We start from the raw sequence: 26,371 nt of genomic DNA on the forward strand, positions 1-26,371 counted from the left end.
CTTGGGACATCTCCCTCCATGTAGCGTTTTCATGAGATTCCTTTTTTTGTCTTATAAGGAAAGAAAACCAAGTTGGAGATGACTAATTCCACAGGCTAATCTCTTCCTTTAATGTTCTCTGGACACACTCTTCTCCTAAATGAGCACATTGGGATGTTGTCGTTTGGATTTCCTCATGAGTATAAATGCATTCTTTCCTAGAAATACGATAGTGAGTTTTGCGAGCTGCTGGCTGTGGTCCCAGCAGTCAGATGTTCTTGATCCCTGGCTTTACCTTGGGCTTTGTGCAAATCACAGTGCTGTTCAACTTCCTCTCCTCATATGTACAAGTAGAATAAAAACACCACTCTCTGGGAGGTCAAGTGAAAATTAATTAGCTGTGTTTTCTTTAAGTTCCTCTCCATTGATATTTCAGCACTCTCTGTGTCATTAATTGGAGCAGTGCTTTCAGACATTACTTCTCTCCCGTGACCACAATGTTGTCAATGGAAAAGGATATGAAGGAATCTGGGAAGTTTACTAATCACTGCAGTTTGGGGATTCTGGTGACATTTCCTAAGCTTTACATTTTAAAAAAGCACAAGAGGCTTTTGCTAGATCTGTTAGATACTTTTCAGCTGAGTGTTAGATTAAAAACACCAAAAATTTTATTTCTTTTCTCTCTTTTCCCCTTCTTTTATTTGTTGATATTTGTTTCTGAATCTCTCTGGATTTTACTCTTTTTCTCTATGTTTCTCTCTCTCATTTCCCTCAGTTTTAGGGAACTTATGAAAATGAAAGTTTAGCTGAGTGTTTTAACAGAGTTAGCCATCTCTCAGCCTTGCTGGGAAATAAAGCACTTTTAAATACGAGTGTCAGCCAGCTCATTAGCGTCCTCCTCCCCTTACCTCTTTTGCATTGGGTCACTAACAAGTTACAATGTTTTTCTCTTTCCTCTCCAGTCGCCCTTGTTTGGGGGTTTTGTTCTCTTCTTCCTCATTTCTGCCTTGCTTGCTCGCCTTAGAAGACTGGATTGCCCCCGCTGCCACCACTGTCATCACTCCCCAGCAGACAGAAAGCCTAAGATGTCAAAAGATGCCTCAGTTGTCTCTGACAAAAGTGCAGATCAGCTCTGAAAAGGAATAAATATGATAGGGGGCACAATAATAACAGTGTGCACTTGTTAACTACAAAAATCCAGCAGGAGCTGGGGGCAGGGAGGGAGGGAACTGTGGAGAATAGAAGCTGCCAGGGCAGGAGCCCCCGGGGAAGGAGTGGAGGAGGGTCCTCCAGCAGCAACCATCAATTCTACGGGCTGGTTTTGTTTTGTTTTGTGAGGTCTGAGCTGAGACTCAGCTGATGGGGCAGGGAGGTGGCCAGAGGGTGAATAAGGAATTTTACCCAAACCAGTGACTCTGAATGGAGGTCTTGGGCTCCGTTGAGGGGGCCTCGGCAGTGGGAGCTTGAAAAGAGAGTCTTTGGGTTGTTGGGGTGGTTGAGAGTTGAGTGGGGGCTGGGGGGAACATTTTGAGGTGGGAGGGGTAGTGAGAAGGAGGAAAATAGCACAATAATGGGAGAAAGGAGGCCAGCTTCTGAGCTCTCATTTCTGACAATGAGTCCCATGTGGTTCTCTTTATCTCAGCCATTCAGGAGTCAATAGAGAGCGCTTTTTTTTATTTTCAACTCTGAGTGTATGGCCCCCCCACCCCTCATTTCACACACACACACGCACACACACACACCCCTAAAAGTGTAGGACACAGAGCAAAACACTAGAAATATCTGAAAAGCTATTCCCTTAGCTGCAGATTTGCTGCTTTTCTTGTCCCCCGGCCAGAACTAACATGTGGGACATTCAGTCCATAGTTATTCCTGCCACTGCACTGCTCATCGTCTCCTGGCATCCCCACACTCAGCCGCTAATCTTTCTTTCCTCTGTCAGGCACCCTTCCTCTCCTTCCATGGAGTCCTTGGTCCTTGACTCCTTAGGAAGACATGAGTCATACAAGTAAAGCAGAGCTCCATGATGGAGCCATGGTTACATTTAACCAAAACAAGCAAAAAAAAGAAGATGGGAGCAAACCCAAGCCTAAACTCTGGACTGGTTTAGTGTAAAGAAAACAATAGACAACAAACCTCAACATTGTTTTTGATGGTGGACTTCTGTGAAATGGTAATCCCTAGTTAGATGGATCCCTATCAATTTGTGCTATGACTATCACTGAGGTAACTGGAGCTTATGAAGCTAATCTGATAGAAAACAACTTGTCCAGTTTTCAAAGAATATTATTGTGGCTTCTCATCGGGTATGGGAGTGAATAGGTGCAACATTCTTAATCAGGGATGGAAGTTTTAAAAATATAGGCTCCAGGCCTCACAAGATTCTGACTCGGTAGCTTTGAAAGGGGCTCAGGGCTTGTGAGTTTCTGTGTGTGTGTGTGTTGGATCAGAGAGGCATTAGTCGAATGATGGTCACTAGGCACTAGTCCAGTGCTGGGCAGATGGTCGATTTCTTGACTCAGGTTCATCTGACTAGGGGAGGGCTCTCTGCTACCAAGCAGTGTGGCTGAATGAAAGAAATGGGAAGGAGGAAATGATCATTTTCATTACCAAACAATGAAGATAAGCGGAAAGGAGTAATTGAAAATGACAATTAAATCAAACAATTGCTCAGTGCCACACAGTTCCTCCAAGAATTAGAAGGGAAATGAGACTCGGTTGTCTTAAGTTACTCGTCCAGGGTCACACAGCTGGTGAGTCACAAAGCCAGAATGCCTTCCCAGGCTTGTATGGTCTGGACAGCATGCTCTAAAGTGGGAGGAGACTCCAAGAGTGGGATGGGAGCAAGGGAGCACTGGGAGCAGATATCTGCATGGCTGAGAGGAATGCTCCTAAGGGCTGGTCATACACTTATCTGTGAAGTGGCTCCTGGGTAATGCATTCTCATCCAGGGCTCTATGATGATTGTCCATAACAATACTGTATTGCATATTTGAAAGATGCTGGGAGAATAGATCTTAGAAGTTCTCATCATGAGGGAAAAAATTATGACTACATGGAGTGATCAGTTCAGTTCAGTCGGTCAGTCATGTCCAACTCTATGCAACCCCATGGACTGCAGCATGCCAGGCTTCCTTGTCCATCACCAACTCCAAGAGCTTAAACTCATGTCCATCGAGTCAGTGATCCAACCATCTCATCCTCTGTCATCCCCTTATCCTCCCGCCTTCAACTTTCCCAGCATCAGGGACTTTTCCAATGAGTCAGTTCTTCCCATGAGGTGGCCAAGGTATTGGAGTTTCAGCTTCATCATCAGTCCTTCCAATGAATATTCAGGGTTCATTTCCTTTAGGATTGAATGGTTGTATCTCCCTGCTGTCCAAGGGACTCTCAAGAGTCTTCTCCAACACCACAGGTCAAAAGCACCAATTCTTCGGTGCTCAGCTTTCTTTATAGTCCAACTCTCACATCCATACATGACTACTGGAAAAACCATAGCTTTGAATAGATGGACTTTTGTTGGCAAAGTAATGTCTCTGCTTTTTAATATGCTGGCTAGGTTGGTCATAACTTTTCTTCCAAGGAGCAAGTGTCTTTTAATTTCATGGCTGCAGTCACCATCTGCAATGATTTTGGAGCCCCCAAAGATAAAGTCTCTCACTATTTCCATTATTTTTCCATCTATTATTTCCATCTATTTTTCCATCCATGGCATTATTTGCCATGAAGTGATAGGACCAGATGATATGATCTTCGTTTTTTGAATGTTGAGTTTTAAGCCAGCTTTTTCACTCTCTTCTTTCACTTTCATCAAGAGGCTCTTTAGTTCTTCTTCACTTTCTGCCATAAAGGTGGTGTCATCTGCATATCTGAGGTTATTGATATTTCTCCTGGAAATCTTGATTCCAGCTTGTGCCTCATCCAGCCTGGCATTTTGCATGATGTACTCTGCATATAAGTTAAATAAGCAGGGTGATAATGTATAGCCTTGACATACTCCATTCCCCATTTGGATCCAGTGTGTTGTTCCATGTCCAGTTCTAGCTGTTCTTTCTTGACCTGCATACAGATTTCTCAGGAGGCAGGTCAGGTGGTCTGGTATTCCCATCTCTTTAAGAATTTTCCATAGTTTGTTGTGACCCACACAGTCAAAGGCTTTGGCATAGTCAATAAAGCAGAAATAGGTGTTTTTTCTGGAACTCTCGTGCTTTTTCAATGATCCAATGGATGTTGGCAATTTGATCTCTGGTTTGTCTGCCTTTTCTACATCCAGCTTGAACATCTGGAATTTCACAGTTCATGTACTGTTGAAGTCTGGCTTGGAGAATTTTGAGCATTACTTCACTAGCGTGTGAGATGAGTGCAATTGTGCCATAGTTTGAACATTCTTTGGCATTGTCTTTCTTTGGGATTGGAATGAAAAGTGATCTTTTACACTCCTGTGGCCACTGCTGAGTTTTCCAAATTTGCTGGCATATTGAGTGCAGCACTTTTCACAGTGTCATCTTTTAGGATTTGAAATAGCTCAACTGATATTCCATCATCTCCACTAGCTTTGTTCGTAGTGATGCTTCTTAAGGCCCACTTGACTTCACATTCCAGGATGTCTGGCTCTAGGTGAGTGATCATGCCATTGTGGTTATCTGGGTCATGAAGATCTTTTTGTACAGTTCTTCTGTGTATTCTTGCCACCTCTTCTTAATATCTTCTGCTTCCATTAGGTCCACACCATTTCTGTCCTTTATTGTGCCCATCTTTGCATGAAATGTTTCCTTGGTATCTCCAATTTTCTTGAAGAGATCTCTAGTCTTTCCCATTCTATTGTTTTCCTCTATTTCTTTGCACTGATCACTGAGGAAGGCTTTCTTATCTCTCCTTGCAGTTCTTCAGAACTCTGCATAAACTCTGCATTCAGATGGGTTTATCTTTCCTTTTCTCCTTTGCCTTTCGCTTCTCTTCTTTTTTGTAAGTTATTTGTAAGGCCTCCTCAGACATGGAGTGATAGATGTTAACTAATCTTATGGTGGTGATCATTTTGCAGCATAATGTTATATATTTTAGACTTATGCTATAAGTCAATTATATCTCTGTACCGCTATGGTTTTTCCTGTGGTCATGTATGGATGCAAGAGTTGAACTGTGAAGAAAGCTGAGTGCCAAAGAATTGATGCTTTTGAACTGTGGTGTTGGAGAAGACTCTTGAGAGTCCCTTGGACTGCAAGGAGATCCAACCAGTCCATTCTAAAGGAGATCAGCCCTGGGTGTTCTCTGGAAGGAATGATGCTAAAGCTGAAACTCCAGTACTTTGGCCACCTCATGTGAAGAGTTGACTCATTGGAAAAGACTCTGATGCTGGGAGGAATTGGGGGCAGGAGGAGAAGGGGACGACAGAGGATGAGATGGCTGGATGGCATCACTGACTCGATGGATGTGAGTTTGAGTGAACTCTGGGAGATGGTGATGGACAGGGAGGCCTGGTGTGCTGCGATTCATGGGGTCGCAAAGAGTCAGACACAACTGAGCGACTGAACTGAACTGAACTGAACAGCGGGGCAGAGAGGGGAGAGTAAATAATTTTCTTAAAGACCTTCAGATTTCTCACCTCTCACAAATCTCATTTCTTCCTCTTAACACAGCTTGCTCTCCTGGGTCAAGTATCCTATGCCAGGCATAGAAGGAAGATGAATACTGCTTTTACATCTGTCTGAGCAAGGAAATGAATGTAGCTTTCAGGTCTGCCATACATGATGAGGAAATCACAGTTACCCTTTCCTTAGCTCCATTTTCATTGTCTTGAAGGTACAACTGTGTGACTTGGCTATGCATACTGGGGAGAATGTGAAAAAGGTAGGAGAGGGGGCAACTCCCATCATGCCATCTGGCTGCTTCTCAACCAGCTATCCTCCAACCAGCTCTTCACAGTGTTTGAAGTCCTAATGCAGTGTGGATGCACTCACTCACAGGGCTCCGATGTGCTTGTCCTCTCCCTCTAACTACACCAAAGCGCTGTCTCAGCCTTCTGCACCCCCAGCATGCGCAAGCCTAGTATGGAGCATATGCTGCTGAGCCAGTTTGTTGGATTCCCAACAAGTACCTTTTAAGCTGGAATGCTCAGAGTGGATGTGTTCGCCCAGTTGACCATTCTGAATCATCTTCCTCTTGTTGGCAAGATCTAGTGTCTGATCCTTCCAACTGAGGTGTTTTAACTCCGTGTGGACTCAGCCAGTTCCTTTAGGACTGCTGTCAGCTCCTCGCACTCTGGTGCCCACTTCACTTTCCCCAACCTGTTGTGTTAGTTCCACACACCTGAGTCAAGTCCACTGTCTTTAGGTGTGTATCTGTGCTCACTTGGTATATTCATGCTCATCTCAACTGTTGTTTAGCAATGCTTCTTGTTCATCTATTGCTAATTACCTAATACAATGGTCCGTCCAAACCTTTGCCATCCATCCACTTTATCAGACCCAGAGCTTGAAAGCAATCCCACATGCTACTTTATTGAAGTGGTGGGGCCCTGAGGAAACTGAATATGCCATCTCTGTGCCCTTGTTCTTCCAGATATGTGGAAACAGAGTTGTTTGGCATTGTTTTTTTTCAGAAGGATTTTTTCAATATTTATAGTACTCACTCCTTTACCAATGGTCCTTTCTCCTTCAAGCCTTTGCCTCCTCAAATTCCTGTCCCTCTGTGGTTTTTAGATACCATCAACTTTTCATTCCTTTTTTTCCCTTCTTCTTAATCAATAAACAAGTAAATTTAATCACCACTATAATAAAAGGCAATAAAAGCACTTGACCTTACATTCCCCTTCAGTTTCCATCCTGTTTTTCCTTTAATCTGAAGGATAAATTCTATCTTTGTTATGATTTGGTCACTCCTTAATCTTTTGTCATCTCGTTTCCTCCCTTTCACTCTGTGTGAGTGAAATAGCAACTGGACTGGATTTACCAAACTGGAAAGAGCAACAAGAACTCTGAAGAGTCTTTCCTGATCTCATCGTCCCCATGCTCGGTCCTCTGCTGCATTTGATATTCTGGCCATACCCTCTTCCCGTCACTTCTTTAATCCTCTGTGTGCCTCTGTTTCTTCTACTACTGCTGTTTCTCCATCCAGGGCACACATACAGATGTTTCCTAAGATTCTCAGATTCTGCATATTTTCCCTTGGCGATATCTTTCACTTACAAGCCTCTGTTTATGACTACATCTCAGTAGGGTCACATCTCAGGAGGGTCACACTGTCACATTTCCAGTTGCCTATTAGATTTTTCTACTTGTTCATCTTACTATTACTTAAAACTTAGGATATCTCGAGTTGATTTTATTTCCCCCCCTAAACTGTTCATTTTCCTATTCTACTAACTTCAAGCCTCAAAGTCACCGCCTTTCCACGAACTCTACTATCCCATCAGTCACTAAGACCTATGACTCCTTTAGATCAACCCTCAGTCCTATCTATTCAGTTCCCTTCACCACCATCCTAATTCTGGCCCTTAACTCTGACATTTTGACTGTGGAAATGAATCTATTAAGATACTTTTAATAAAAATATTTTTAATCTGTTAAAATTTATTTTTCTACTCAATACATCCAGCAGTTACATTTAATTTATAGAATCAAGTCCAACCTTTGTCCACGCAAGACCTTTCTTAATCCGATCCCAATGCTGTGTTCCCACTGTTTCTCTCTTTATCATGTTTCCCTTAAACAAATACATCACTCCAGCAAGCTGTTCTGCTCATAAGCTCTCAAACACTTTATATTCTCTTGTATCCACACAATTGTTTTGTCCTTTCTGAGGCACTCATCCCTCTACTTCCATCTCTGCTGGCCTAACCTTCCTTCAGATTTCAATTCAAATCTTTGTTTTCAGAATACCTTCTTTGACCATCTAAATCTAAATTCATCTATTCTTTCCTTAAAGTCCCTTTAAATCTCATAAATTCCTGGAAGCTTATGAAATTATGTAAAATTACATTTTAGACTTAAAATTTTGCTTAATTTTTATTTTATTTTTTTTAATTTTATTTTATTTTTAAACTTTACAATATTGTATTAGTTTTGCCAAATATCGAAATGAATCCGCCACAGGTATACCTGTGTTCCCCATCCTGAACCCTCCTCCCTCCTCCCTCCCCATACCCTCCCTCTGGGTCATCCCAGTGCACCAGCCCCAAGCATCCAGTATCATGCATCGAACCTGGACTGGCGACTCATTTCATACCTGATATTATACATGTTTCAATGCCATTCTCCCAAATCTTCCCACCCTCTCCCTCTCCCACAGAGTCCATAAGACTGTTCTATACATCAGTGTCTCTTTTGCTGTCTCGTACACAGGGTTATTGTTACCATCTTTCTAAATTCCATATATATGCGTTAGTATACTGTATTGGTGTTTTTCTTTCTGGCTTACTTCACTCTGTATAATAGGTTCCAGTTTCATCCATCTCATTAGAACTGATTCAAATGTATTCTTTTTAATGGCTGAGTAATACTCCATTGTGTATATGTACCATAGCTTTCTTATCCATTCATCTGCTGATGGGCATCTAGGTTGCTTCCATGTTCTGGCTATTATAAACAGTGCTGCGATGAACATTGGGGTGCACGTGTCTCTTTCCCTTCTGGTTTCTTCAGTGTGTGTGCCCAGCAGTGGGATTGCTGGGTCATAACGCAGTTCTATTTCCAGTTTTTTAAGGAATCTCCACACTGTTCTCCATAGTGGCTGTACTAGTTTGCATTCCCACCAACAGTGTAAGAGAGTTCCCTTTTCTCCACACCCTCTCCAGCATTTATTGCTTGTAGACTTTTTTTTTAATTTAAGAGTTTATTATGATTTATAAGTCTCATTTTAAAAACATCAGTCCATCAAACCATGTAGAAATAAGTATGCAAAAAGTCTGCAAAACAAAACATACTTTAAACATGTTTAAGTAGAGAAGTTATCTGAAATTCTGGATTTTCAGTCACTTCATTATTTGCATTATTATGCTATGGCAGCCAAATAATCCTTAACTTCAGTTGGGGTAAGCCTCCTAAATCCGGCTTCGTTGCAGGTTTCAACTTCCATATTATCTTCTGTCATCTGCCCTTCAAAGCTTTCCTTTAGGGTTAATATGGCTGTGTGAATGGCATCTTCAAGTTCCAGATCTTCATTATCTCTTTTCTCAAGGAAAGTTTTCCCATTCACATAGTTCTTTCCCATTGCTGTGGCTTTCCAGGCAAAGTAAGCTCCAGATGGATCTGACTGAAATAAATATGGCCGTCCCTCATTCCAACCACAAATAAGTAAAGAAACTCCAAATGAGCGAACACCACCTGACTGGGTGTATTCCTGCATCATGGAAGCTACTCTCTGGACCAGCTGAGCTGTGGGAATGGGTTCTTGGTAAACGAGATAGTACTGTTGAGCTAGTTTTCGAGCTCTGTGCACAAGTACCCTGTAATCTGGGCCTATGCCACTGTACACCAAACCTATGTGCTTGGTGATTGGTTCCACTTTGTGGACACTTCGTTCATCATACAGAATGGATTTCTGTTTCTTCTCAGTTGCCAAGACCACGCCATTTGCAGCTTTAATTCCCACTGAAGGAGCTCCTCCAGCTACAGCAGCCAAAGCATATTCTATCTGGACAAGTTTACCAGACGGGCTGAATGTAGTCAGCGAAAAGCTGTAACCACGCTCCGCCATCTTTACCCGAAGACCCAACGCACTGCTTGTAGACTTTTGGATCGCAGCCATTCTGACTGGCGTGAAATGGTACCTCATAGTGGTTTTGATTTGCATTTCTCTGATAATGAGTGATGTTGAGCATCTTTTCATGTGTTTGTTAGCCATCTGTATGTCTTCTTTGGAGAAATGTCTATTTAGTTCTTTGGCCCATTTTTTGATTGGGTCATTTATTTTTCTGGAGTTGAGCTGTAGGAGTTGCTTGTATATTTTTGAGATTAGTTGTTTGTCAGTTGCTTCATTTGCTATTATTTTCTCCCATTCTGAAGGCTGTCTTTTCACCTTGCTAATAGTTTCCTTATACACTAATAATGAGAAAACAGAAAGAGAAATTAAGGAAACAATTCCATTCACCATTGCAACGGAAAGAATAAAATACTTAGGAATATATCTACCTAAAGAAACTAAAGACCTATATATAGAAAACTATAAAACACTGGTGAAAGAAATCAAAGAGGACACTAATAGATGGAGAAATATACCATGTTCATGGATCGGAAGAATCAATATAGTGAAAATGAGTATACTACCCAAAGCAATTTATAGATTCAATGCAATCCCTATCAAGCTACCAACGGTATTCTTCACAGAGCTAGAACAAATAATTTCACAATTTGTATGGAAATACAAAAAACCTCGAATAGCCAAAGCTATCTTGAGAAAGAAGAATGGAACTGGAGGAATCAACCTACCTGACTTCAGGCTCTATTACAAAGCCACAGTTATCAAGACAGTATGGTACTGGCACAAAGACAGAAATATTGATCAATGGAACAAAATAGAAAGCCCAGAGATAAATCCACGCACATATGGACACCTTATCTTTGACAAAGGAGGCAAGAATATACAATGGATTAAAGACAATCTCTTTAACAAGTGGTGCTGGGAAAACTGGTCAACCACTTGTAAAAGAATGAAACTAGAACACTTTCTAACACCATACACAAAAATAAACTCAAAATGGATTAAAGATCTCAACGTAAGACCAGAAACTATAAAACTCCTAGAGGAGAACATAGGCAAAACACTCTCCGACATACATCACAGCAGGATCCTCTATGACCCACCTCCCAGAATATTGGAAATAAAAGCAAAAATAAACAAATGGGACCTAATTAAACTTAAAAGCTTCTGCTTAATTTTTAAATTGTCTTTCTAACTACATTGTCTGCTCCATTTGGATCTGGATCCCCAACTGATATGACACTCAGACTTAGGAAATACTAACTGTTCTCTTCTGAGTTTCTGTGGATTTATAAACATAAGTTGCCTCTGTAAATTAAGTTCCAAGTCTATATGTTTATGAGAGCAAACATCTTTGATAGGAGTAACTATATATTGGTGGGGAGATTTTGTTGTACTTCTTAGCAAACAAAATCTTATTGACTGGCTACCAATGGAACTACATGTACCTTACCCCATCCTTTCTTTTTGCCTTTTCTTTAGCAGGTAGAAAAGAAACAAGGTAGATAGCTAGTCATGTTCTCTTTCAAGTAAACTCATTTTTTTTCATTCAATGGCTAATTTCTTTCTTTAAGCTAAAATAAGTCCACTGTTTAAAAGAAAGAGAGAGAGAAAGAAATTTTGTAATATAATCTGGCTCAAATATGTTTAAAAAATATGGAAATTTATATCAGACAAACGACTTTAGTATATCTAGATCATGAGTTAATTTACTGTTTCCTAGCACCACCTACACTCATTTACCAAAAAGGAAAGATATGAGAATCATAGATATAAATACATCTCTTTTCCTTATGTGAGGAATCAAACTCTTTGTTAATGAGACTTCACTTCTTTAATTCAAGTTAGAGTCAGTCCATCTTCACAAAGCTCTCTTCATTTCTTGCAAAGTTGATGAAGTAATTAATGTCTTGCAACTGAATCAACGTGTCAGTATACCAGGAACAAAGCCTTCACCTGAGAGCTTGTGAGAAATGTAGACTCTCAGGATACCCCTCAGAAGTGGCATCTTCCCAAGATTTCCAATTGATTCACATTCACATGCAAGTTTGAAAAGACTAAGATAAAGCAGGTTTGATAATCAGACAGCCTTGAAAATTCATCTCAAATGGCGTGAATGGGATGGTTGTTTCTACAGGAATCTTAAAGCAAATATGTGGGTACTGATGAATTGACAATACAGGATACCTCATCTTGCAGACCAGAGTGATGAATAATGACAAAGAGACCTGAAAAGACATGGCTACACCCTTCCTCTTGGGCTCAGGGAATCCCTCCAAGATTTACAGTCCACCCTCCAGCCCTCACTCATGTCTGTTACTTTATTCTCCTCCTGGGCCTTCCTCTCTGCCTTTCTACAGATGTCTGGTTTAGACAGGCTGGTAGTGAGTTCCTGCTGCTACCCTTTGGGTGCCTCTCAACACCCTGAATGAGGCCAGGGTGCAGGAGGAGAGGAAGAACCTGAACATCTGTGTAATCCAGAAATGAACTGTCCCCAGGAGCTTTTTTCTCTAGTAGAAGTATCCCCAACCTCCAGGATCTAATGCCTGATGATCTGAGGTGGAGCCCATGCTTGAATGGGCTTGAATCATCCTGAAACTATTCCCCCCTGCCACTCTGGTCCATGGAAAAGCTGTCTTCCATGAAACCAGTTCCTGGTGCCAAAAAGTTTGGGGACCATTGCTCTGGTATATCATCTGCTACCTTCTTTACTCTGTCATCTTTCTCAAACCTAACTGAAGAAATGTATTTATTTCCTATTGGGATCTGTTGCTTTCCTGTTAGGCTTTTCCTAAGTGTATCTTTATTTTGAATAGTAAAGAGGAAAAAAAAAAAAAAAAAGATTAGCATTCATATAAAAGAGTAGAAACAGCAAACCAGGAATAGGCAAACCATTTTGGTGTGACGCTGGGTTCTCCTTAACCCTGAGAGCCATCAATGACTTGCAAATGATTTTTAACTAGTACATTAATTTTCAACAAATATTAAGAGCTCCTGCTTGTGCCAGATGCTATCCTATGGAGTGCAGGTGTTTTGGTGAATGAAACAAAGTCTCTTTGTCTTTCCACTGTAGATATTTGGTGTGGGTACAAAATGAAAGAGAGAACAAAAATGAGTGAAACAAAACTCCTAGCCTCAAGCCTCCAGCGTAAGTGGAATGATACAGGCACAGATATGAGGGCAAAGGGGGAAATGAGGGAAAGTAGAGGAGAGGAAGGCAAGAAGTAGAGACGGAAGTCAAAAAGACATGGACGTGGTAGGAGATGCCAGCCACGGCCATCATGGTGCAGCGGGCTCCCACCCAAGTTCTGAGACCAGAGAGTACATTTCTTCTTCAGAGGGAGGAAAAGATACTAATCAGAAAGAGGCAAAAGAGGCTTTTAGTAACAAGAAACCTTCTGAAGAAAGGAAGTTAGGAATCAGATTATAGCAAAGATATAAGTCAGAATTTTAAAGCTCAAGTAATTTTCATAGATTGTAAGAAAACGTCAGAGCCTTCCGCTCTGAGAGTTCTCACAGTCCTTTGCAACAGTCACACAAACACGTTGGGTGTGAACATAGGATCCTATGTGTACATGATGTGCGTTGGGATCGTGGGGGGCGCAGTGCTTGGGCAGAAGGAAAGAAAGAAGGGAAGGCCATTAAAAGCCTTGCTGAGAAAGGTATTTCTTGTGCACAAAAAAGAATCAGGCCCCTCGCTCCCTACTGAGCCCATTTCTCCTGCCTTTGCCCGAGCTGTCAGGCATGAATCCCTGTAGCATTCCGTAACTAATTGACAGTAATGGGGGCCATTGGGAGTCTAAGAATACATGGCATTGCCCGGCATGCACTGGAAAAAAGGGGGGGGCTCCCTCGGGGGCAGCTGTGGGGAAAATAAAGGCTGTCTTGTAAACTTCTTTTAATGTGAAGGTAGGAGGTAGAACATAGGGAGGAGCAGATTTAGACAAACTTCTACTTTAGCCTAAAAATAAAAAAGTTATAAATCCCCTATCTTATCCTGAGCTAATATCCCAGGATACTAAGTTTGCCACAGAGAAGAAACAGATGGAATTTCAATTAACCTCAGGGCCCCCTGTGAAATCTATATTGTACCCTCTGGATTTACAACATATTGTAATGTATGACTGCAGGCTCTGGAGATTCCATCGCAAATCAACCCTCTTTATTCCAGGGATTCAGAAAACAGCTACAAAGACCCACTTCAGAATCAAAAGTGGCCAACTTTTTACAACTTCATCCTCAGAGTTTGAAATCAAATTTTTATTTTTACAACAGATCTTATTTATGTGCGCGGTCTCATGTTTGTTTGTTTTTTTAAGAGGAGACATTTATTTTTTCCTTCTATTAATGATAATGTTTCTGTGCTAAAACTGTTTAGCCCAAATAGAAAATTGGGGGAAAAAATACACCATTATCACATCTTCAAGAATGATTCACCACAGACCTGCAGTAAATTATCTCCCAAGGATTTTTACCTTTCTAGAATCTAGTTTTTAATAGTAAAAATAGTCAAAATAAAAGCAACTACCTCTGCTATGAATAGCACATGAAGTTGGAAACACTGAAATAACTTTTTTAAGAATTCCAACTTGTTTTTCAAAGCCAGAATTATTTATCAGGTACCTGTGTGTGTGCAGTCACTCAGTCATGTCCAACTCTTTGTGACCCCATGAATTGTAGCCCATCAGGCTTCACTGTCCACGAAACTTTCCAGGCAAGAATATTGGGGTGGGTTGCCATTTCCTACTTTAGGGGCTCTCCCCGACCCAGGGATAGAAACTGTGTCTCTTGAGTCTCTCCTGCATTGGCAGGCACATTCTTTACCACTGCGCCACCTGGGAAGCCCCTTATCAGGTACCTACAGACTTACAACTTTGATTTTGCTTTGCTTTGCTTGTATTATTGGCCTTGCCTGTCTGTATTTGTTTTTCATTTCACAATTAATATTTGCATAAGCATTCAGCTTTTCACACACAAAAAAGTTTTCAAATTGATTTTGGCTTTTTGATAAGTTTTCAGCACATTTTTCTCAGCATAGGGCTTTTCTCTAAAATTGTACTTCACCTCAAATCTTTCATGACCTTCTGCAGAGATGAGTTTCTTCCATGCAGTAGTACAGACTCTTTCTCTCCAGGTTGCTGCTCTGTTTTCCAGCATCATTTTATAGAAGATTTTCCCCTGAACTCCTGGGGAGTATCTCTAGGAATCCAGATAAGCAAAGACCTGTGCTTTGAGGAAAACTCATTTTGGAGAACTGAAATGTGTCTTTTTAAAAAAAAAGACTAGGGGTTGAAATGATGTGAAGGGCCTTCCTCTCTAAGATCACCACAGGAAACAGAACCAGAGGGTTGTCCTTGGAAACACTATCTAGGGACTCAGATGCTAAAAGCTAGAAGGACTAGAGAAGAGATGTCATTTAGGCAGCAAAGAGACTGTGTATCCCCACACTTCAGTTTCATGGAAGTAAATAAGCAAAAAGCCTACCAGGCTCCTCCATCCATGGGATTTTCCAGGCAAGAGTACTGGAGTGGGGTGCCATTGCCTTCTCCGACATGAATTGGCCACAAATATACATGTGTCGCCCCCATCCTGAACCACTCCCCACTGCCCTCCCCACCCTGTCCCTCTGGGTTGTCCCAGAGCACTGTCTTTGGGTACTCTGCTTCATGCATGGAACTTGCACTGGTCATCTGTTTTACATATGGTAATGTACAGGTTTCAATGCTATTCTCTCAAATCATCCCACCCCTAATCCTACATGCAGGGCACCAAAGGAGACACAGATGTAAAGAACAGACTTTTGGGCCCAGAGGTATCAGATTTTCTGATGGCCTGATCATTTGCAGAGTTGAAAGTGACTTATCTTTTAAAACATAGTCAATATGGTTCTTCTTCATTTTTCCTTCCCTAGCTTCTTCTCCAAGTCAGCCCTGAACTCTGTACTATTTAAAACTTATTTAAGACTCCCACAATTATGTTTGGCAACTTTACATTTGGCACTTATGTTTTTGTTTTTATCTTGTTAATTTCCTATTCCAACACCAGTAGAAATTAAAGCAAAATAAAGGAGAAGGAAAGGATAATATAAGAGGTGTTCTGAAATCACCTAGTTTGAACTTCATGATCAGATAAAGTGGGAAAAGAATCCTAAGTAACTCAATTGAAAAAATATATGCTTGATGAAATTTTTTGCTGTTATTTTACTTTTTTCTTGTGTGTTTTCTGGGTTAGTTTTATTATTTTATCATATCTTCTCCTGAAAACTCAAACCATGATTGTTTTTAATCTCTTTGCTGACCCAAAGAAATTGAGTACACTAAATCAAACAAGCTTTCTATTAGATTTTACACACTAGTTTCTTCCAAAAATCTTCACTGACAAGCCTTTCTCAAAGATATCTATTCCTTTCTTTGAATTTTTTTGGCATTTACATTTATAGACAGCAACTCATCACCAAGCTTTTGTTTATTAACTTGGCTTGAGATTGTTCTCTATTTAACTGGGACACATCTTAGCTTCAGAATCAAGTTCCAAGGAAAACGACTATTCTTTTTCGTCGCAGATTCTGCAGAGCCTGATTTTATAGGTCAGACAGTTTGTTGAGCTGAATTAGGGAGCGTGCTATATATAAATAATTTCCCTGAAGTATGGTTGCTGAGCCCTGAATTGATTGGGAAACTGGGCCGTGTAGACGGAGTATCATAGTGAGAAGAGCAAAAACATTGGTCTGGACTATGCTGCTGCTGCTGCTAAGTCACTTCAGTCGTGTCCGACTCTTAGATTCTGGCAAATAGAAAGATAATCTTAGTTGAGGACAGGAGCCCAGACAGTAGCAGACAGAGCTGGAGTCCAGCTTGGGTGCCTCTGTGGTGGTGGGACCAGAGGAGGACTGTGCAGGGAGGGTATTGGAAGATGTTGAAGTTAGAGACCAGAAGTAAGATTGGATTTTCTCTAAACAAAAGAGGAGACATTTTCTGTAACATTTGTAGAGGAGAGTCCAGGAGAAACATCTGCACTGAGAATGGAAAGCCAACCCATGAGACACCAGAGATGAAGATGTTCAAAGAAAAGCATTGATGTGGCTGAGTGACTTGCCAGGAATGTTTGACTAGGCTATTATGACAAAACTGATTCCAGGATCTCATTTTTGTGGTTTCAACAACTCTTTGTCCATTCTCTGCAGATTGCCCTCTTTACCATAAGTATGAGTTTTGACCTTTCATTCTCTTTATCTTTGAAAGCTCCAAGGAAATCATTGTTTAAGGAGGATCAGACTCTGCTTGTGAGAGCGGAATCACACCATGAGGATTGTTCTGAGCTTGCCACCAGCACAGTGGTAATGACAACCACTCAGAGATAGTGTTACTATCTCTGACTATATCTTTTTCTCTAGGAAAATGGTTTTATGTCTTCAGAAGTCATTTCTGCCTGTCATTAAGACTGATAAAATAAATTGGCATTCACGTAGGATCTTTCTAACAAGCACTAAAACTCAGTATTGACAGAAGAATCTCTCTCTCTCTCTCTTCCTCTAATTGGCTTTATTTTTTGAACAGTTTTAGGTCTACAGAAACACTGAATGAAAAGTACAGTGAGTTCACATATACTCTCTCTTCTTCCCCATTCCCTTACCTCCTTCCCCCACAGTTTCTCCTATCATTAACATCTAGTATTGGTGAGGTACATTTCTTGCAGCCTATGAGCCAATATTTATACTTATTTTTTAACTAAGGTCCATAATATATATTGGGGATTCCCAGGTGACTCAGTGTAAAGAATCCACCAGCCAGTGCAAGAGATGCAGGTTTGATCCCTGGGTTGGGAAGATCCGCTGGAGGAGGAAATGGCAACCCACTCCAGTATTCTTGCCTGGGAAATCCCATGGACAGAGGAGCCTGGTGGGCTAGGGTCCATGGGGTCACAAAGAGTCAGATACAACTGAGCACATGTGTACATATAGTGTATTATATATTAGGACTTCGTACATCCTATGGGTTTTGACTAATGTATAATGAAAAGCATCCACTATTACAGTATCAAACATAATAGTTTCACTGTCTGAGAAATCCCCTGTGCTCCCCCTATTCATCCCTCCCTCCTTCCCTCTTGTCTAACCCCTATATCACTGATGTTTTTACTCTCCATAGTTTCGCCTTTTCCAGAATATAATATGGTTGGAATTGTACAGGATATAGTATCTTCAGATTGACTTCTTTCAATGAACAATATTCATTTAAGGTTCCTTTATGTCTTTTCTTGCCTTGGCTTTTTATCACCAAATAACATTCCTCTGTCTGGATGTACCACAGTCACCAATTGAAGGACATCTTGGTTGTTTAAAAGATGCTAAAGCAACATCTTCAAAGCAGTATCTGAAGCAACATCATCAAAGCTGTTGTAAGCAACAACTTCAGATCTTCCCTGGTGGCTCATTGGTAAAGAATCCACCTGCAATGCCAGAGATCACATGCAATGTAGGAGACATGGGTTTGATCTCTGTGTCAGGAAGACCCCTCGATAAGGAAATGGCAACCCACACCACTATTCTTGCCTGGAGAGAGGAGCCTGGCAGGCTACAGTCTATAGGTTTTCAAAGAGTCAGACATGGCTTAGCAACTAAACATCAAAAACTTCAAAAGCAAGCCTCTCAGAATTCTATATCCCCACATTCCCCTATCTGGCTCACTGACTGGCTGGCTCCTAGCCTCTGGGAACTGACTGCTCACAACTGCTCTTGGTCCTCCAAGCTCAGTGTGGCAGAGGTCAAGGTCATAATTATGTTCAAATAGCCAGATGGCTAATTCCAGCCCAAGGCAAGATGAGCTCTAAGGTATCACCATTGTGGAGGAGAAACAGTCTCATCTGACCCAAAGGAATCTATGCCACCTCAGCCTGCCACCTCAGCCTCTGACCCTTGGAACTTGGATTTCTGTCTGAGAAGTCACTTGGAGATGCTGTTTCCAGCCACATGCCACACACAGACCACTTTCATCTTCTGAACCCAATTCTCAACCAGCTAGATGCTGCAATTACAACCCATCCTTAACACTTGCCCACCTGTGTGTTTTTAAAACCTGCTTCAGTCTCAGAAAAATAATCATCCAGTCCTATTTATTTATTTGGCTGTGCCAGGTCTTCATTGCAGCATGCAGGATCTTAAGTTGCAGCATATGGGATCTTTTTTTCTTTTTAGTTGTGACATGTGGGATCTAGTTCCCTGACCAGGGATCAAAACTGGGCCCCCTGCATTGGGAGCACAGAGTCTTAGCCAGTAGGCCACCAGGGGAGTCCTTTGTTTTGCTTAAAAAGGAGATTCTTATGTTACCAAACCAAACCTGGGTCTGCTCACCAACTCTACATAGCAAAACTGATCTACTGACACCAGTGGTCATGAAGGAAAGCACAGCATTTATTGCACCAAGCAAGGAGAACAGGCTCATGCTCAAAAACCGGAATTCCCCAATGTCTTTCAGAGAAGGGTTTTTAAAGACAATATTTGGAGTAAAGGTTTCAGGGGGCATGACTATGATCTTCTTGGTTGGTGGTGAGGTAATAGGATGATGTTTCAGGAATCTTAACCACTGACCTTCCGGTGCCAACCAGCTTGGGGTCTATGTGCTTGTGGTCAGCATGTGGTCTCCATCCTCCACCTGGCTTGGGGGTCTTAGTTTCTGCAGAACAACTCAAAGACATGTGTCAGATTGTTATCGATGTTCCTGGAGGAGGAACTAGGACTATTTTTTAAGCTGTCATTACTTTTCTTGTTTGACAGCTTTTCCTTTGTTTCTGCATCCCCTCACTTTACTAACTAGTTAACTGCTTCAGTCTGCTCTTTGGAACTCAGGGAAGGCCTAGGAGACTAAATAAAGTCTTCTTTTTTTTTTTGCCAACAAGAAATGGGCACACAGAAGGGCTTTTGTACCTGAGAGAACACCATAGGGTCCTGCTTGATTTTAATCTTCTCTTTTCTTTGATACTCACAGATATTCCTGAGAGTAACAGGGGTGAGACAAGAAAAGGAATAAAGTTTTAGATAGAGAGGTTCATTACAAACTCGGCAGGGGAACTCAGTTTTAGGGGGTTCAGATCCAGTCAGAACCATCCACTTTAGAGTTCTTCCACTGGTTCCTCCCCTGTGTTCCTATGTTGTCCTCTTGACTTCTACATACACTTAAAATGCATTTGGGGTTTTTTTCCCATGAGAGTGGGGGCTTCCACAGCAAAGTTGTAGAAGTGGTCTATCTTCTCAGGCTCCTCTCTGAGCCACTTCCTTTCCACCCACCTCCTGGTGCCCTGGTGCTCACCACAGCGCCCTCAGCACTCACAGGATCACTCACAACCTGCTTCCAGGCTCTCTAGTCACCCCAATCATTCCAAGAAGTAAAGGGCTTAAAACAGCTTAAGCATTTTCAAAAAGGGACTGCTCGGATCAGCCAGGAGTAGAGTAGATACGTGAAGCTTCAAGATACCTGTCCCCATCTCAAGGCGGAGGCACCAAGGCTCTCCTGAGATGGGGTGAAAGGAGGCTCCAAACCCCTTAAGCAGCTTCCTCTCTAGGTTAGCTCCTCACTTAGAGCTTCCTGAACATCTCCTGGAAACTTTCTCATCACATAACCCACCTCTCGAACATTCCCTGAAGGGAGTCCGTTTTCAGTTTTATTGGCGTGATTCTTCAGAGGCCACTGCCTTTGGAGTTCTTATTCTGCTGTCGTTCAGAGATGGTTCCATGCTGGTATCAACAGAGTGTACTTCTTCCAGCCAGGCCCAAACAACCCCTCTCTACTTTAACTTTCTGTGAAATGTGCCTGATGGCACTTAACATGAGAGTACCCATAAAAGTGCACCTTAGCACCAGAGGAGAGGCATGGGTACGTGTATGCTAAGTCCCTTCAGGCATGTCTGACTCTTTGTGACCCCACCGACCATACCCCACGAGGCTCCTGTGTCCTTGAGATTCTCCAGGCAAGAACACTGGAGTGGGTTGCCATGCCCTCCTCCAGGGAATCTTCCAGATCCGGGGATTGAGCCTGCATCTCTTACATCTCCTGCTTTGGCAGGAAGGTTCTTTACCACTAGCATCACATGCATCAAAGGCAGTGAGTGGAGGGCAGGAGGAAGGGGGTTTTTGCAACAGTGGCAGAAACTGGGCATGGAATCTTGGCAGTCCTGAGGAAGAAGGAGGAAGACAAAAGATGAAGAAGCAGGGAGGGTGAGTTGAGTGAGATGGTTTAATTATGATGTATTTTGTGTGCCAGGATCTCTGTGGATATGGACATAAAGAAGGCAGTCTGCTCTCAAGATCTGGTTTGGCAATGAGAAACAGTTCTCTGTCATTCAAATGGCAACACTGGGTTTGAATTGGGAGAAAACCATTGATTATCCTATCAGAAAACTCTTGAGTCAGCACTGCCTTGTTTCATAAAGAGAATAAGCAAAGAAGTGGTCTGTAACGTTTGCACAGTGTCTTTCATGTTTGCTGAGACGTACTTCAGGCAGATTTACATGCATTACCTCTCTTAGGGAGGTATCTCTATCTTAAATAGGAGTCAATGAAAGCAAGAAAAGTTCAGTGACTCGCACAAGGACACGTGACTAGTAATTTTCAGTCTTGGTCCAGCTGTTTCTAAAGCCTGTTCTCATGCTGTGTAGGTGATTGGAATTCAGCTGCCCTACTCACCTACTCCAGACTCTTTTCCCATCAAGAGAACAGTTGTTCCTGAGGTAGGAGCTTGAAGTTTAAGAATTAGAGGTATATCCCTTATCTAAATATTTTATTCGTCAGTAAATTTCTGCTGAGAGGAATGAGCCTTTAAAAAACTTACCATTAATGGCTTCCTTACTGAGAATATATTTATGAGAGAATTTCCTGCAAGGAAATTTTGATCACCTGCACATGGGATGAGGAGCAGTCAGAAAAGGGATAAAATGAGAGATACACAGAAGAAAGAGGCAGAGATGGAAGACACCTTGGCTTACTCCTCAAATTTGTGTGGGTGCTCTGCTACCTGGGAGAAGCCCTGGCCCGCCTAATTTCTCTCCCTGTCCAGGGAACATGAAGATAACTGGCTCGCTCACCCCAAAGGATCAGCAACTGGGCAGAGGCCAGAGAAGAGAAGGCCACAGTAGCAGAGGTGGGGGTGGGAGCCGGTAGGGTGGAGACAAAGGGGAAAGTAACTTTTTAAATAAAAAATGATAAGTGATGAATAGAATGGCTAATCCTGGGGAGCCCTGAGAATGCTGGACCGCCAAGCAAGGGCCTCTCTTTTTTTCACTTTCCTTTTTCTATTCTTTTTAATTTTCTTTTATTTAATTTCGCTGCAGCACGTATAATCAATTATAGCCTGAATCAGGATAAAGGGAGGGGAAGCACTTTAATTCATAAATCAATTTTATACGGTCATCAGTCAGGTTGTGAATGCAAATACCTCTGTCGGTTTAGGTTATTCAGAATTAATTGACTCCCACCGGGCTGGGCTGCAGATGGAGAAGGGCTTTTTCACAGAGTCTCCTTGGGCCCAGCTTGGGGGCTGCCGGCTTCCTCCCGTCCCCCTCAGGCCCTCAGCCACCCCTCCCTGCTCCTTTACCCTCTGGGCCCCAAACGTGGAGATGATGGGGGTGGGCGTCCGGCAAAGAGCTGGGTGGGTAAGAGCCCAGAAAGATTGTTTGAAGAGGGGAGGGGATACACAGAAAGATGAAAGACCCCAAACAAACCCTCTTCAGCCCAGGCCCTGCAGAGACACCTTTATGTGATTAGAAAAGCTTAGCTTTCAAGGGTCTGCTTGTAAGTTCTCTTGAGCTTCTTAAATAAGAAAGAAAAAAGAAAATAAACAGAAAAGCCAGAGCCCCTGGCCTGAAGCTGAAGAAATATCATTCAGAAACTGCCCAGTTGCAGAGGTTTGTGCGGCTGCCAGATTCGAGCAGCCAGAGAGCAGCTCAGGAGAGAGGGCAAAGTGCAAGTGAGGGCAGGGCCCTGTCCAAAGCACCTGAGGCTGATCGCCCGGGACAGCCCTGGATGGGGGAAAGAATGAATGAATCTGGTGTAGGAAGGACCGCGGTAGCCTAGCAGGACAGCACCTGTTTCCTAAGTTCCCGAGTTAGGGTCTTCCATCACAGGAGTTGATTCTAATGTGGAAAAGACACACACTGATCCACTCATATATTCAACATACCCTGCTCTCTACTTCTCAGCTAACTATACCCCCTGAGTGTGTTGCTCCAAACCAGATTATTTTCATGGTTTTCACCAGTGGCCCCCATGTTAGACTCACCCAAGGAGTTTTCTTTTCTTTTTTTTTTTTTTTTAGGAGTTTTCTGTTTTGTGTGTTTTGTTCATTTGTCATCTACAGTCCATGGGGTTACAGCGTTGGGCATGACTGAGTGACTAATACTTTCACTTTATTGGTGATGTTCAGGTCCAATCTTAAAGATTCTGCTTTAATCAGATCTTGAGTAGGGCATGTTTTTTGTTTTTGTTTTACTTTCAATAAAGTTGCAAGCGAGTCCAATGTACAGATAAGAATGGAGCCACTGAAGTATCTGAGAGCCACCTCCACCCCCAGACTCCAGGCTCTCCCCACTACCCAGCATGGTTCTCAAAGCATGTGCATTAGAATTGTATGGGCAGGAAATAAAATGGCAAGGAAAAAATAAGAAAATAAAACTTGAGGTTATATATGTTGCAGATTCCCTCATCCTCTCCAGACACAGTGAATCTCTGGAAAATTATATAATTTATACAAACTCTCAGTAAATATGGGGACCACTTACTGGGGCAAAGCACCAAGATATCAATGTTTGGCCTGTTTTTATTTAAAAGCAAATCCTGGCCTCCTCTCAGTTGGTAGACATCACATTTTGCCTTCATGTAAAGTAATGCTCAAAATTCTCCAAGCCAGGCTTCAGCAATATATGAACCGTGAACTTCCAGATGTTCAAGCTGGTTTTAGAAAAGGCAGAGGAACCAGAGATCAAATTGCCAACATCTGCTGGATCATAGAAAAAGCAAGAGAGTTCCAGAAAAACATCTATTTCCGCTTTATTGACTATGCCAAAGCCTTTGACTGTGTGGATCACAATAAACTGTGGAAAATTCTGAAAGAGATGGGAATATCAGACCACTTGACCTGCCTCTTGAGATATCTGTATGCAGATCAGGAAGCAACAGTTAGAACTGGACATGGAACAACAGACTGGTTCCAAATAGGAAAAGGAGCACATCAAGGCTGTATATTGTCACCCTGCTTATTTAACTTCTATGCAGAGTACATCATGAGAAATGCTGGGCTGGAAGAAGCACAAGCTGGAATCAAGATTGCCGGGAGAAATATCAATAACCTCAGATATGCAGATGACACCACCCTTATGGCAGAAAGTGAAGAGGAATTAAAAAGCCTCTTGATGCAAGTGAAAGAGGAGAGTGAAAAAGTTGGCTTAAAGCTCAACATTCAGAAAACTAAGATCATGGCATCTGGTCCCATCACTTCATGGCAAAGAGATGGGGAAACAGTGGAAACAGTGTCAGACTTTATTTTTCTGGGCTCCAAAATCACTGCAGATGGTGATTGCAGCCATGAAATTAAAAGACGCTTACTCCTTGGAAGAAAAGTTATGACCAACCTAGATAGCATATTGAAAAGCAGAGACATTACTTTGCCAACAAAGGTCCATCTAGTCAAGGTTATGGTTTTTCCATGGTGACGTATGGATGTGAGAGTAAGACTGTGAAGAAAGCTGAGCACTGAAGAATTGGTGCTTTTGAACTGTGGTGTTGGAGAAGACTCTTGAGAGTCCCTTGGACTGCAAGGAGATCCAACCAGTCCATTCTGAAGGAGATCAGCCCTGGGTGTTCTCTGGAAGGAATGATGCTAAAGCTGAAACTCCAGTACTTTGGCCACCTCATGTGAAGAGTTGACTCATTGGAAAAGACTCTGATGCTGGGAGGGATTGGAGGCAGGAGGATAAGGGGACGACAGAGGATTAGATGTCTGGATGGCATCACTGACTCGATGGACGTGAGTTTGAGTAAACTCCTGGAGATGGTGATGGACAGGGAGGCCTGGCATGCTGCGATTCATGGGGTTGCAAAGAGTTGGAGACGATTGAGCGACTGAACTGAACTGAACAGTTCTATGTTTGTGGATTTTGCCAGAGAGCTCTCCTGAGAGATCCAGACCTGAATCTACATGCAAAGGAAAGCAGTCCATTTGATGAAATGATCTTAAGGTTGTTGTTTAGACACTAAGTCATGTCCAACTCTTTTGCAACCCCTTAGACTGTAGCCTGCTTACTTTGGCTCCTTTGCCCATGGGATTTCCCAGGCAAGAATACTGGAGTGCGTTGCCATTTCCTTCTCCAGGGGATCTTTCCAACCCAGGGGTTGAACCTGCATCTCCTGAATTGGCAGGCAGATTCTTTACCACTGAGCCACTTGGGAAGCCCCATCTTAAAGATTGCATGTTCCCAAACATGGATTTTTAATCCACATTGAGCTTCTGAAAAACCAGATGCAAGTTCCTCTGTCCATGGAATTCTGCAGGCAAGACTACTAGAGTAGGTAGCCATTCTCTTTTCCAGGAGATCTTCCAGAGTCAGGGATCAAACCCAAGTCTCCTACATCACAGGCAGATTCTTTACCATCTGAGCCACCAGGGAAACCCTACTTATTTTTTTAACCAGCACTCAAATAATCAGCCCTAGATCTTTAATACAGTCCTCAGTCTTTTGTTTGTATGCAAATAAGCCATATTTATTTATTATAAAAGGCTAAAAGAAATTATTGGAGAAATGTTCCAGTTAGACATTCATTTGCATAGCCATATATTGGAGGCAATAAAACTACCATTCTTTAAAAATCACAGTACTTCAGGCTTCATTCCCAAGTCAGACTAGACTTCCTCTCCCAAAAGTCTGAAGGCCTTAATGGAGATTAAATGTGTGTTTTTTCCTGCTGTACTTAGCCAGCAGCAATGAGAAATTGGGGGAGGGGGTGGGTTAAGAATGAAAGGGCACCTTGTTTGCAAAGCTCCATGTTTTAAGGTAGAAAATGAAGACATCCATGTGAAGAAAAAAAAATCCTCATACCATTAAGGCAGTATGGCAGGGTGATTAAATACACAAGCTTCGAGTCAAAACTGCCCAGCTTTGAAACAACTGCACCACTTACCTTAGATAAGACATATAAGCTGTGTGCCTCAGTTTCTTTCTATTTAAAGTGGGAACATTAGTGGGAGCTACCTCATACAGTTGTTGTGAGGATTAAATGAGATTAAGGATCTAAAGAGCTAAGCAGAAAGCAGGCCCAGTAAACGGCAACACATATATTGACTGAGAGAAAGCAGGGATGAGAGGTTTCTGAAGAGTGGACCACAGGGCCTGTTGGTCTGACTTGGTCCCGCCAGTAGTATCAGCATCTCTGAGAACTTGTTAGAAATGTGAAGTGTCCAGCCCCATCCCAGAACTCCTGAGCAGAAGCTCTGAGGATGGGACTCAGCACCCTGTATGTTAACAAGCCCTGATAGATTCTGAACCACACTAAAGGTGGAGACCCATGGGTGAGTAAAGGGCTGGATCCTTGACAAGCAATCAGAAGGCTCTTAGGGTCAAGCAGTTTGTGGTAAAGAAAGAGGTTGGACTCGACTGTCTGTATAGGAAACAGATAAAGAGGGTTCACGCAATGGTGTTTGGCATTGGAAGGAAA

General features: G+C 42.2%; 2 protein-coding genes across 4 annotated transcripts in view; one reads left to right on the plus strand and one right to left on the minus strand.

The window, feature by feature from the left end:
- GTPBP8 (GTP binding protein 8 (putative)) overlaps positions 1-26,371 on the plus strand; it is a 285,712-nt gene that overhangs the window by 89,781 nt on the left and 169,560 nt on the right. Inside the window, exon 6 of one of the 3 annotated variants that reach the window (XM_061427343.1) lies at positions 5,616-8,155. The exons of the other annotated variants lie outside the window; for them this stretch is intronic. Coding sequence (XP_061283327.1) covers positions 5,616-5,664 — 49 coding nt within the window. The 3' untranslated portion in view covers positions 5,665-8,155. Of the gene's footprint in view, positions 1-5,615; positions 8,156-26,371 lie in introns of those variants that run through there. 3 annotated transcript variants of the gene reach the window in all.
- LOC133253746 (proteasome subunit alpha type-2-like) lies at positions 8,789-9,711 on the minus strand. Its single transcript, XM_061427357.1, has one exon. The coding sequence runs from the start codon at positions 9,670-9,672 to the stop codon at positions 8,968-8,970; it is 705 nt and encodes a 234-aa protein (XP_061283341.1). The 5' UTR covers positions 9,673-9,711; the 3' UTR covers positions 8,789-8,967.

The sequence above is a fragment of the Bos javanicus genome, chromosome 1 (assembly GCF_032452875.1).
Source record: "Bos javanicus breed banteng chromosome 1, ARS-OSU_banteng_1.0, whole genome shotgun sequence".
NCBI lineage: Eukaryota > Metazoa > Chordata > Mammalia > Artiodactyla > Bovidae > Bos > Bos javanicus.